Source organism: Haematobia irritans, chromosome 2 (genome assembly GCF_050003625.1).
Source record: "Haematobia irritans isolate KBUSLIRL chromosome 2, ASM5000362v1, whole genome shotgun sequence".
Lineage (NCBI taxonomy): Eukaryota > Metazoa > Arthropoda > Insecta > Diptera > Muscidae > Haematobia > Haematobia irritans.
Window position 1 is genome coordinate 194,210,279 of NC_134398.1, and position 13,905 is coordinate 194,224,183.

Genomic DNA, 13,905 nt, shown 5'->3' on the forward strand with positions numbered 1-13,905 from the left:
CACTTGTTATAGAACGTGCGGCGTATGTGTTTTTTTTGTATGATTTTATTCTTGTTGTCGTCATCATCGTTGTTTCGTCTTATGAACTGTTGTGGTAAATGACAAATGGATAAAATATTCTCAAATATACTTGAATTCCTCCCTTTCAATTGAATTGAGTTGTGATGTTACCCCAAAGAATCTTTTCTGATTTGTTTAAAATTTGTGCTAAAAAACAATGAATAGGAAAAGTTTTCTAAGGCTATCATTTGGATGGACCCATTTTGTAATTTAATACACCCTTCCTTAATAATGTCATGTCTTAATATTTAAACATTTTGTAGAGAGATTAATAATCTTTTTCTATTCTAATTATAATGGTTATTAGTGTGTGGAGAGTATTTTTTTTATTTAACCTCATCCCCATAATGTATGTGTAGATATACAAGATGAACTTGAAATATTGGACAATTTCTAGATTTTTCCGCTATAATTGTTTGGAGACAAATGGGCAATAATATCTCGCATTTTTTGTTTGCTCAAACGTTATGAAACGGGTTCAAATAGTAGATTGATTAGCATGCGTCTTGGATTGAAGCAGAACATTAATTTCAAAGGTGTGACTCGGTGTTCGTACTCGGCTTTTAAAACGGCTTCCTTTATTATTTGTATTAAATGTTATTCAGTACAGGAGTCGAATGTGATATCGTCAAACGAATATCGTCAAACATTGAGCCTTTCAACGTCTCCTCTTAGCTAAGGTAAAAATCGACTGCCATCGACGACCAATTGTTATTTCGGCAAAAGATCTTTTCACTCGGATATCTGAAATTCAATAAATACACAATAACCAAAAATTGGAGACTCTTTCCTGTCAATTTCTATAGAATATTTTGTCAAAATTTTATTTCTATAGAAATTTTTTTCAAAATTTTATTTCTATAGAAAATTTTTTCAAAATTTTATTTCTATAGAAAATTTTTTTCAAAATTTTATTTCTATATACAATTTTGTCAAAATTTTATTTCTTTAGAAAATGTTGTCGAAAATTTTGTCAAAATTTTATTTCTTTAGAAAAATTTATTAAAATTTTATTTCTATAGAAAATTTTACCAAAATTTTATTTTTATAGAAAATTTTGTCAAAATTTATTGAACATTTTGTCGAAATTTTTTTTCTATAGAAAATTTTGTCACAATTTTATTTCTATAGAAAATTTTATCAAAATTTATAGAAAATTTTGTCGAAATTTTATTTCTATAGAAAATTTTGTCACAATTTTATTTCTATAGAAAATTTTGTCACAATTTTATTTCTATAGAAAATTTTGTCAACATTTTAATTCTATATAAAATTTTGTCAACATTTTAATTCTATATAAAATTTTGTAAAAATTTTATTTCCATAGAAAATGTTGTCAAAATTTCATCTCTATAGAAAATTTGTCAAAATTTTATTTCTATAGAAAATTTTGTCAAAATTTTATTTCTATAGAAAATTTTGTCAAAATTTTATTTCTATCGAAAATTTTGTTAAAATTTTATTTCTATAGAAAATTTTCTCAAAATTTTATTTCTATAGAAAATTTTATCAAAATTTTATTTCTATAGAAATTTTTTACAAAATTTTATTTCTATAGAAAATTTTGTCAAAATATTATTTCTATAGAAAATTTTGTCAAAATTTTATTTCTATAGAACATTTTGACAAAATTTATTTCTATAGAAAATTTTGAGAAAATTTTGACAAAATTTTATATCTGTAGAAATTTTTTTCCAAAATTTTATTTTGCAAATTTGCATACAAATGGTTTAGATTGATATATTTCCCATATTTTTTTAAATAACATTTCGCTTACTCACAGGATATTGGCCGGTTTAAATTTTAAGCCTAGAGATTATGTAGAGGTATAAAAATGTCCAAATCGGTTCAGATATAAATGTATAAGGGAATATAAGTCTTTATATATAGTACCCAAACATTTTAAGGATTTGAGATTGTAATGAAAATGTAGATCTACAAACTAGAGCAGGCCCCAGCCGACTTTAGACTTTCCTTACTTTTTTCACATGAAGAATGCATTTGTATTTGCCATCTTATATAACATTGTTTTCGTTCAATATCTATGTTTCTTGCAGTATTAAGAAGAAAGTGAAAAAGGGCTCAGGTTCTAAAACACTACCCAACTGTTCGCCATCAAGACAAATTGAAAGTCCAACAATGTCACGAAGACTGCCCCCAGATCCATCAGAGGCCATTGGTTCAGCTATAGTCAAATATAATTATCAAGCCCAACAACCCGATGAGTTGTCTCTGACCAAGGGTACACGGATACTGATATTAGAAAAATCGAATGATGGATGGTGGCGAGGACAAAGTGGTAATGCCGTGGGCTGGTTTCCAAGCAACTACACAACAGAAGATTGTGATAATGATGGTGAAATACATACATATGCAATGGCAGAAAATGTTTTAGATATAGTGGTGAGTATATAAATCATTTCAATTTTTTTTATATCCTAATTCTTATTGTTATTTTTTCTTGTTCATTTTTAGGTCGCTTTATATAGTTTCAATTCGAATAACGATCAAGAGTTATCATTTGAAAAGGGAGATCGTTTGGAAATTGTCGATCGTCCCGCCTCAGATCCCGATTGGTATAAGGCTCGCAATAATCAAGGTCAAGTCGGTTTAGTTCCACGCAATTACTTACAAGAATTAAATGAATATCTCAGCACACCATATCGCAATACTAGCGGTGCAGCGGGCAATGGTAATAATGGGGCGAATGCCAATGGCGATTCAATTGATCGTCGAGCCGATGGTATGCCACAAAATTCACCACCTCCCATGGAACGACCCAATTTAGCTGGAAAATCCTGGTATTATGGGGCCATAACACGCAGCCAATGTGATACGGTATTAAATCAACATGGTCATGATGGTGACTATCTAATACGTGATAGTGAAACCAATGTAAGTGCATTTGTGTATTTTCATGATATAATGGAAATAGAGTCAGAAGTTAGAAAAATTTCGTGAAAACTTAGCACAACGTTTTACTAATACACAAACAACGAAAATAACAACAGAGCGCTAACCACCAGTGCTTAGTGGAGAATAGTGGCGAAAATCAACCAACAGCTGTTAATCTAAATCTGAATAATATAGACGGTGATGTTAAAACAGGCTCCCACAATAATAGGGTGCATTTGAAGCCGGAACGAAGTCAATATGAGCCACCGTGGTCCAATGGTTAGCATACCGGCCTTGCATACGAAGAATCGTGGGTTCGATCCCTGCTTCGACCGAACACCAAAAATTTTTTCAGCGGTGCGTTATCCCCTCACAGTGGAGCCACCGTGGTGCAATGGTTAGCATGCCCGCCTTGCATACACAAGGTCGAGGGTTCGATTCCTGCTCCGACGGAACACCGAAAAGTTTTTCAGCGGTGGATTATCCCACCTCAGTAATGCTGGTGGGATATCGTATATATGGTATCGCAATGGATTGAATAGTCTATGTGAGCCTGATAATTCGGGCTGCCACCTAACCTAACCTATCCCCTCACAGTAGTGCTGGTGACATTTCCGAGTGTTTCAAAGCTTCAAAGCTAAATGTTTCACGCCGTTTGGACTCGGCTATAAAAAGGAGTGATAAGAGAATTTCACCACTGTGGTATCACTGGCCTGTATATTCTAACTGAGCCTGAAATATCAGGCTGTCACCTAATCTAACCTAAGTCAATATGAACTTAAGGATTATTACATCAGCTTTTCCAAGATACTGCAACAACATCTCCGTTATAGTTTAACCTCACCGATCACATAAGTCTTAGCCCACCTGATCATTGCATCAGGCAGCACAATTACAGAGTTGAAGGCGTTGCATTATCAAAAAAAAAAATAAATAAATGATTTTAATTGAGTGAAACCTCGATAAACCTTCTCAAAAACCACTAGCTGGTTGCAGACACTATATCCGGAGTACCCCCATCGAGCATAACACTGAAGGAATAAAACCACATCCCATCAAGGTTGTTTTTGCCCAACAAAAATCAGACTCGACAAGCCCATAACATTTTTACTTCTGCGGAATTGATAGCATCTTGTTTTTAATATGTGAAACAAATCACATGGATAACTTTTTTCTTTTAGTTTTGGCTTTTTGACTCTATTCTCCCATTCCCATATTTACCGAATTTGTTATTGAAAATTCCCCATCTTTTTTTCTTCTAGATGGGTGATTATTCCGTTTCCCTTAAGGCTCCCGGACGTAATAAACATTTCCGTGTTCATGTGGAGAATAACATGTATTGCATAGGTCAACGTAAATTTCATACTCTCGATCAGCTAGTAGACCATTACCAAAGAGCGCCCATCTATACGAATAAGCAAGGCGAAAAATTATATTTAGTACGACCGTTACCAAAAGCCAATGGTACGTAAATTCTACAGATCAATCTTTAGAAAAGACATAAGAAAGTAAAACAAAAAAACAACACCTCATTGAAATAAATTAACTAAAAAAGGCGATTATAATATTTTAAGGTAATGAAAGGTAAAATAAAATCCCAATTATACCAAAACCTTTAAGAATTAAAAAAAAGAAACATATTCATATTTAAATAATTACATACTCGGAGAGATACCATTTACCATAATACTAAATATGTTGTCACAATATCACCTTTGAATAAATAAAAAAAATTTAAATAAAAGGAAACAAGAAACAACCATGAAACAAAACAATTGTAGTTTTCCACAAACCAACCGAACAAGCGAAAACCCATGAGAATGAATTAAAACCAACTGAAATAATTTCATATTTATATATACAACAAACAAAAAACAAAACGAGTACTATACACAAACAAGGATACCAGAAAATTAAAAATTGAAAAACAATTAAAGAAATCCCATAAAAAAGTAAAACATAAATAATTGTCAAATTACAATTTACATTTATTAGCTATACTATCTATACATACCTACCAATAATATACATACATATGTAAAACAACACGAAATATTTATATATAAATATATATAAAAAAATCAGCAGCAACATTTACATACATACATTATTGAATCAACAAACCAAACCAAGTGTGAAGAAGTTTTCTTTGGAACCAAAAAAAATATATTTGTTTTTTGCTAATACAGCTTAAAAGCGTGACCATTCTAAAAACAAAACAAAAAAGTAATCCCAAATGCCACATGAGAACTCTGAAGAAAAATGGTTAGAAAAGCGGGGAAAAATAAAGAAAGCACATCTTTTGGAAGTTTATGAGTACTACTAATGGAAATGAAAACACAGCCAGCCTCTCTGAAATGAAATATACATATATACATTTGAGATAATACCTATAAATTCAATATTAAATGGACATAAAAAACAACAGAGACATAAAATCGCATATTCATATTAGCATATATAAAGATAATAATTATTAAAAAAAGTTTAATTCAATTAAAAACCATAATCGATTGATTATAAAAATGAAAACTCACTATTATCAATCAACCATTAAAAAACATTTTTTTTTATAAAACAAAACAGATGGAATGATTAGTAAATATTAAAAAAAAAAAAGATTAAAAGAAGTATATTCAGTCGCTGTTAATTTTTAATTTTAAATTTTTTATTCAATTTATTTTTATCTTTTATTTTAATAATGCTAATATTCTAGACAACAAATGTAGTCTTCTTTTGGAGTATGTTTTTTTTGGCATTTAAATCTTTTAACTTAATCAAGCAAAACTAATTAGTGTATGGGTAGCTAATTCAAAGCAAAATATCTTACAAATATTTTTCGTAGTTTATTCGATGAAGTTATAGGGTGTCCATTTGGTTGGTGATTATTGAAGGCATTGTCGTCCAGCTCCAAAGTGTTTTCCTCCATATAGGGTTTAGGAACCAGCTTGACGTGACGTTTGCAAAAGCCAAAAAGTAAAAAATCACATTTTCCCTTATTGCCGTACGGCTCCAAAGTGTTTTCCAAATATGGTTTAGTAACTCCAATACTTTGCGATAATAAATTCGATAGTCTGCTTTATGGCTAATTGAAATTTCGTAAAAAACGAGGGCAATTTAGGAAGTCTTCGAACTTTTGTAATTATTCCTATAGAAAATTTTGTCAACGTTTTTGTTTCTATAGATTTTTTTTCAAAATTTTATTTCGATAGAAAATTTTTCAATAACACAATTTTGAAAAATTTTTCTCTATAGAAAAATTTGTCAAAATTTTATTTCTATAGAAAATTTTGTCAAAATTTTATTTCTATAGAAAATTTTGTCAAAATTTTATTTCTACAGAAATTTTTTTCAAAATTTTATTTCTATAGAAAATTTTGTCAACATTTTAATTCTATAGAAAATTTTGTCAAAATTTTAATTCTATAGAACATCTTGTCAAAATTTTATTTCTATAGAAAATTTTGTCAAAATTTTATTTGTATAGAAAATTTTGTCAAAATTTTATATCTATAGAAATTTTTGTCAAAATTTTATTTCTATAGAAAATTTTATCAAAATTTTATTTCTATAGAAAATTTTTGTCAAAATTTTATTTCTATAGAAAATTTTGTCAAAATTTTATATCTATAGAAAATTTTGTCAAAATTTTATTTCTATAGAAAATTTTGTCAAAATTTTATTTCTATAGAAAATTTTGTCAAAATTTTATTTCTATAGAAAATTTTGTCAAAATTTTATTTCTATAGAAAATTTTGTCAAAATTTTATTTCTATAGAAAATTTTGTCAAAATTTTATTTCTATAGAAAATTTTGTCAAAATTTTATTTCTATAGAAAATTTTGTCAAAATTTTATTTCTATAGAAAATTTAGTCAAAATTTTATTTCTATAGAAAATTTAGTCAAAATTTTATTTCTATAGAAAATTTAGTCAAAATTTTGTTTTTATAGACAATTTAGTCAAAATTTTGTTTCTATAGAAAATTTTGTCAAAATTTTATTTCTGTAGAAAATTTTGTCAAAAAATGTTTTTTTCATAGAAAATTTTGTCAAAATTTTATTTCTATAGAAAATTTTGTCAAAATTTTATTTCTATAGAAAATTTTGTCCAAATTTTGTCCAAATTTTGTTTCTATAGAAAATTTTGTCAAAATTTTTGTCAAAATTTTATTTCTATAGAAAATTTTTTCAAAATTGTATTTCTATAGAATATTTTATCAAAATTTTATTTCTATAGAATATTTTATCAAAATTTTATTTCTATAGAAAATTTTGTCAAAATTTTATTTCTATAGAAAATTTTGTCAAAATTTTATTTCTATAGAAAATTTTGTCAACATTTTATTTCTATAGAAAATTTTGTCAAAATTTTATTTCTATAGAAAATTTTGTCAAAATTTTATTTCTATAGAAAATTTTTTCAAAATTTTATTTCTATAGAAAATTTTGTCAAAATTTTATTTCTATAGAAAATTTTGTCAAAATTTTATTTCTATAGAACATCTTGTCAAAATTTTATTTCTATAGAAATGTGTAAAAACCTCCCATTTTGGCATCACTGCTACAAACACGTGTTCCTTTCTTGAGACTCTCGTTTAAAATTAAATTAAAAGTGAAAAGTTAAATTTCCCCATATTGTAAAAAAACATCGTAATTATATTCAAACAATCGTAAATCATGGACATCGAAATAAATTTAAAAGAGACTTTGGAGGTGGTGTGAAACGTAGCGATCTTTCAGATCTTTTAATTTTTATGGACAGCATATCCAAATTTACAAAGTAAATTTTTTTCGAAGTAGATTTTTTTTAACAAATCGTGGTATTGCGAAAATGCGAATATTTCAACCTTAATATTTCCTCAACTATCTATTCGTTGAAATCTATTCAATACGCTGGAAAAAAATAGATCAGCCTACTTCAGAAAATAAAACTTGGAGCTTGGATGCGAAAACAGCCTTTAGTGTAGTTATCCAACATGTTATGGTAAGGCAATAAATCATATACTTATCCAACTATAATTGCCTAAACTACATTATAAATTGATATTTTATTAGAGTGTATTTTGAAAAAAAAAAAATCCTCAAAATTGTTCTTTTTGTTACTTTGCACAAAAAAATTTTAATTTTTTTTCAATGAATTACTATTTCATTATCCTACTCCTATTCCTCTTAAACGGTTTCAAATCATTTTTTGTATATGTACAACCAAAATCTGGCCTTGATTAGGCCCTCCGGAATCCCACGAGACCATATAAATATTTTTTTTTAAAAGAATCAATAAAAAAAAAATTCTCCCACGAAATGAAAACAACATGATGATACATAAAGATCATTGCCATAGAGTAGCATTTTATAGCGAAAATCATCATTGTCATCATTGTTATGGTTGTTTCATATCAGCAGAAAAGTTCAAAAAAAAAAACCCTAATGATTTACTTTTACATACCCTATATTATAATATATTATAAATATTGTATGTATTTATGTATCAATTTAACATTTGCTATTTAAAAAGAAGAAAAAAACAAAAACAAAACAATTTCTTTCTAATCTTCAGATTTTATGTATGTATATGTTCCATATATATTATATGATATGATATGTGTAAATGAAGCCGAGCAAATATATAGATTAATTTCTTTATATAAATCATTTAAAATAATAACTACCTAAAAATACGAAGAAATTAACCCTCCAAAACTACACAAAAACATTTTTTGTCACACACTACATAATAATAGAAAGTATCACACAATAATACATAGAAAAATATCATCTTTGATAAATAAAGAAAATAAAATAGGAAGAAAAGAAACAACTATGAATGAAACAAAGCAAGTATTAGAAATTAGCAGCTTTTAACATATAGACACAAAACTAAGTGAGGATGTAAGAAAGAGAGAGAGAGAGAGCTAGCTAGTGAGTAGATTGATTGTTTGATCATTATTACAATCAAAGCTTGATTTAGATTTAATGCTACATTAATTCAATCTTATAACTATTGTATTATGTATCTTCTTCCTCTCTTTTCAAAAAATATTTTTTAATTGATATTTAACCGAACACTATGTGTATCTATAAATGTTATATTAAATTTAGAATGATACTTTTACCTATTCGCCATTCACCATTTATCCGTACCTATGTGTATGTAAAAATACACTAATGTTTTAATTCTTTCAAAATCATTTATTTAAAAACTGGCTGGAGTGGAAATCTAAAAGTGGTCTTCCGCCATTGAGTAATTCAACGCTTGTTTAAGATTCTTCAGAGATTGTTGCACTTACTGTTCGGAATCACTTATAAAAATGGGGTATTATACTATATCTCATTGACAAGAGCGAACTGACCAACATAGAATTAATGTTGACCTTTGAATATGGACTACCCGTGTAAAAATTGAAAGATCTAATTTGATACAATTAGATTTGTATGAGTAAATCCGAAAAATAATCTTACCATTTTTTCTATAGGAATAAAATATTTACAAAATTTCTATGGGAATAAAATTTTGAAAAAAAAAAATTATAGGATTAAAATTTTTTATAGGAATAAAATTTTGAGAAAATTTTCTATAGGAATAAATTTTGACAAACTCATATCTAGTTACTATGGAATTAGATCGTATCAGTTCTCAATATTGGCCTAGATCTAATTTCTTAGATATAATTATATAATTCCCTATATAGTTGTATCGGATGTTAGATCTAGTGACATATGGAATTATGGAATATGGGATCTAATCACATCTAAATAGATCCCACAATTTTTACACGGGTAATCAATTTTTGATGTTGGCCAAAGTCGACTAACCGATTTTTAAAATTGTAATTTGATGAAAGGGGAAATAGGATGGAAATATTTTGATGGTAACTCTGAGAGTATTTATAGACGATATAATTTATTTGAAAAATCATTCTAAACTGGATACATACATTTGTACAGACTAGAGTCGGTGAAAAGTGGCATTCAGCATTCGACCACCAATCGGACTTCGGTGTGATGAGGCCGATTAACTGGACCCGAGAAGTTGACCATCATAGGATTAAGGACAGAAAAGTCGAAAATAATTTGTTTTTGACAATTTTCTTAATTTTTATCGTGAAAGAAAAAATTTTTTATCCCAAATAAAAATTTACACAATAAGTAAATACCCTTTTAGCCTTCTATAATAATTTGCTTTCTATTTTATTATACAAGAAAAAGTCTAAATAAATCAGGTTATGAATGTTGGAAGAACTAAAGTCCTGCAAGAATATAAGCAAGAGTATAAAGCATCTTTTGTTTCTTCAATAAAATAATAATTTTAATAAATTCATGTTTTTTTAAGCTCGAGGTATTTTTTAAATATTTTATTTATTTTTCCCAATATTTCGCGATAAAAATAAATAAAATATTTAAAAAAGACCTCGAGCTTGAAAAACCATGAATTTATTATTCTAACAAAAGGTCGACCAAAAATCATATAAAAAAACTAATAAATATTAAAATATGTTAATATTAAAGAAAAACTCTCGAAAAAAAGCAATAATCGACCGAAGCTGAATATTTTCCTAAAATTTGTAGTTAACACAGTTTGGAATGTTTTACTACAATATTAAATTTTTTATTGAACAAATGCAAAGAAGACAACAATAAATGACAATTCAGTCCTAGTCTTATGGAACTTAAAGACTTTTTGGTATTCAAAATTCAGTAGTTTTATATTATCACGACAAAATAAAAGGATCTATTTGTCCATTGTTTCTCCACTGAACAATTATTCGCTGGTTTCAAATGTAAAAAAAAAAATTAATATTTGGAGCATACCGTGAACGATTTCGATTTTTGGCCGAATGCTGTCAAGCTCTTGTACACACATGCGTTGAATAAGAATGTGTAAAATTATTTTATTATTTATTTATTGTGCCCATTTTTTAAAAGTCAAAAACTTGAAATTTTGACTTCCAAATTTTGAAGTCGAATTTGTCAAATATTGAAAAAGTCGAAAGGTTGAAAAATCGACTTCTTGATTCTGATAATAACCTTTACACAGAAAATCTGTAAAGTCCAAAAAACGGGAAATTTTCAAATTTTGAAAAAAATTGAATGAATGAAAAATCAACTATCCTTACACAGAATTTCAAATTTAAAAACCACACACAAAAAAAATTCTGATTCAATCACGAAATTAATTGATCCAATTAATTTTTGGAGCATAGTGTGAACGATTTCGATTTTTGGCCGAATGCTGTCGAGTTCTTGTACACACATGCGGTGAATAAGAATGTGTAAAATTATTTTTATTTATTTTATTTATTGTCCCCATTTTTTAAAAGTCAAAAACTTGAAAATTTGACTTCCAAATTTTCAAGTCGAATTTGTCAAATATTGAAAAAGTCGAAAAGTTGAAAAATCGACTACTTGATTCTGATAACAATCTTTACACGAAAATCTGTAAAGTCCAAAAAACGGGAATTTTTCAAATTTTGAAAAAATCGAATGGATGAAAAATCAACAATCCTTACACAGAATTTCAAATTTAAAAACCACACAATAAAAAATGTTCTGATTCAATCTCGAAATTAATTGATCCAATTAGTTTTTTTTTTGATTGAAATGCCTTCAATCACAGAAATGATAGTATCAATTAAAAAATTAATTGATCCATTAAAAAAAATTTAATTGATCCATTTAAAAAATTAATTGATATTATTAATGTTTGTGATTGATTTTTGTTTCAATTAAAAAATTTGTTGAATCAATTAAATTTTTAATTGAATATTTATTGAACAAAGGCAAAGAAAACAACAATAAATGGTTATTCAGTCCTAGTCCTATGAAACTGAAAGACTTTTCTGGTATTTAAACTTCAGTAGTTTTATATTATCATGACAAAAATTGATCTATTTGTCCATTGTTTCTCCACAAAACAATTATTCGCTGATTTCAAATGTAAAATAATATTTGGAGCATACCGTGAAAGATTTCGATTTTTGGCCGAATGCTGTCGAGCTCTTGTACACACATGCGGTGAATAAGAATGTGTAAAATTAATTTTATTTATTGTCCCCATTTTTTAAAAGTCAAAAACTTGAAAAGTTGACTTCTAAATTTTCAAGTCGAATTTGTCAAAATTGAAAACTCGACTACTTGATTCTGATAACAATATTTACACAGAAAATCTGTAAAGTCGAATAAGCGAATTTTTCAAATTTTGAAAATATCGTATAATTGATCCATTTAATTTATGGAGCATAGTGTGAACGATTTCGTTTTTGGGCCGAATGCTGTCGAGCTCTCGTACACACAGGCGGTGAATAAGAATGTGTAAAATTATTTTTATTTGTTGTCCCCATTTTTTAAAAGTCAAAAACTTGAAAATTTGTCTTCCAAATTTTTAAGTCGAATTTGTCAAATATTGAAAAAGTTGAAAGGTTGAAAAATCGACTTCTTGATTCTGATAACAATCTTTACACAGAAAATCTGTTAAATCGAAAACGGGAATTTTTCAAATTCTGAAAAAAATTGAATGGATGAAAAATCAACAATCCTTACACAGAATTTCAAATTTAAAAACCACACAATAAAAAATGTTCTGATTCAATCACGAAATTAATTGATCCAATTAGTTTTTTTTTTTTGATTGAAATGCCTTCAATCACGGAAATGATAGTATCAATTAAAAAATTAATTGATCCATTAAAAAATTAATTGATCCATTAAAAAAAAATTAATTGATCCATTAAAAAAATTAATTGATATTATTAATGTTTGCGATTGATTTTTGTTTCAATTAAAAAAAATTGTTGAATCAATTAAATTTTTAATTGAATATTTTTTAAAACTCAATTAAAAATTTAATTCGAAAAATTTTCATAATTTTTTTTTCTGTGCAGCCAACAAATTATCTTCACCGCTTTTATTATTTTCTTCGAAATCCTACAAAAATTTCATTCTTATCTGCTAATTTTTGAAAAAAATATCATATGCATTTACTATGTCATATATTTTTATGCTTTTTTTACAAAATTACCTTAGGGAAGAAATGACTATGGAATACAGACGATTTCTCCCATTGACAAAAAAACTGTATCTGTTGCCTAAAAGTTTATAAGTATATGTATGTGTGTATAAAAAGGGTAAATTAAAAGCCATTTTGCAATGGAAACATTATGAACTTAAAAGAAAATTGCCAATTATAGAAAACGAAAAAAAAAAAACAATATACAATGGTATTATAAAATTTAATTAAAAACAAAAAAAATTACGGCCTTTTTCATGTTGCTCCGTTAGGCTTGGACTGTCAGTTAAAACAAAAACTAAATTGAGGATATTTGCATTGCGGGTTAAATTTAATTTAAACAATTTTTAGCAGTTAAATTTTTAACTGCACTTGTGGCTGGATTACAAACATATCCGCTAAACGATTTTAAAAGCCCGTTAGCTAACTTTGCTTTAAAGGAGCTTCATGAAAATAAGTGTTAGCCTTTTTAATTTATTGTTTTCATATTATTTTTGTCCGAAAGTTGAATCTGATATTTTTATCAATTTTTTTTTTTTGGAGCGCTATCGAATAGGAGATAATTTGAAAGATTATCACATACAGAGTTTTAGAAATTCCGAAAAAAAACTAAACCACTAAATTGTCATTAGTACAAGCCTATGGTATAATGTTAATAAAAGTTTGGAAATTTTTTGTCGTACCCATCGATTCCTTTTTATTTATCTAAATTACAATATTTATATACATACAGTCGGTATTTCTTGTTTGTGTTTATTTTTTTGCTAATAAGAAATATGTTTTTTTTGTGGTTGTTTTTTACTGTCTAAAATTTGCCAAAATAGTGTTCTCTGAATTTCCTTTATTAACCAATGTAGTCAATATACATAATTGTTTTTCTTTTTTTTATTTAATGAGTAATTTAATAGTATATTCTTAAACATCAAGACTAATAATATTTATAATG

At 27.1% G+C, this 13,905-nt stretch overlaps 1 protein-coding gene across 1 annotated transcript in view; it reads left to right on the forward strand.

Moving 5' to 3' along the window:
* Positions 1-5,083, forward strand: part of dock (SH2/SH3 adaptor protein dock) — a 73,987-nt gene extending 68,904 nt beyond the window's left edge. Inside the window, exons 4-6 of the mRNA XM_075297106.1 lie at positions 2,118-2,463; positions 2,536-2,955; positions 4,218-5,083. Of these exons, the coding sequence (XP_075153221.1) occupies positions 2,118-2,463; positions 2,536-2,955; positions 4,218-4,427 (976 nt within the window). The 3' untranslated portion in view covers positions 4,428-5,083. The remainder of the gene's footprint in view (positions 1-2,117; positions 2,464-2,535; positions 2,956-4,217) is intronic.
* The last annotated feature ends 8,822 nt before the right edge of the window (positions 5,084-13,905 follow it).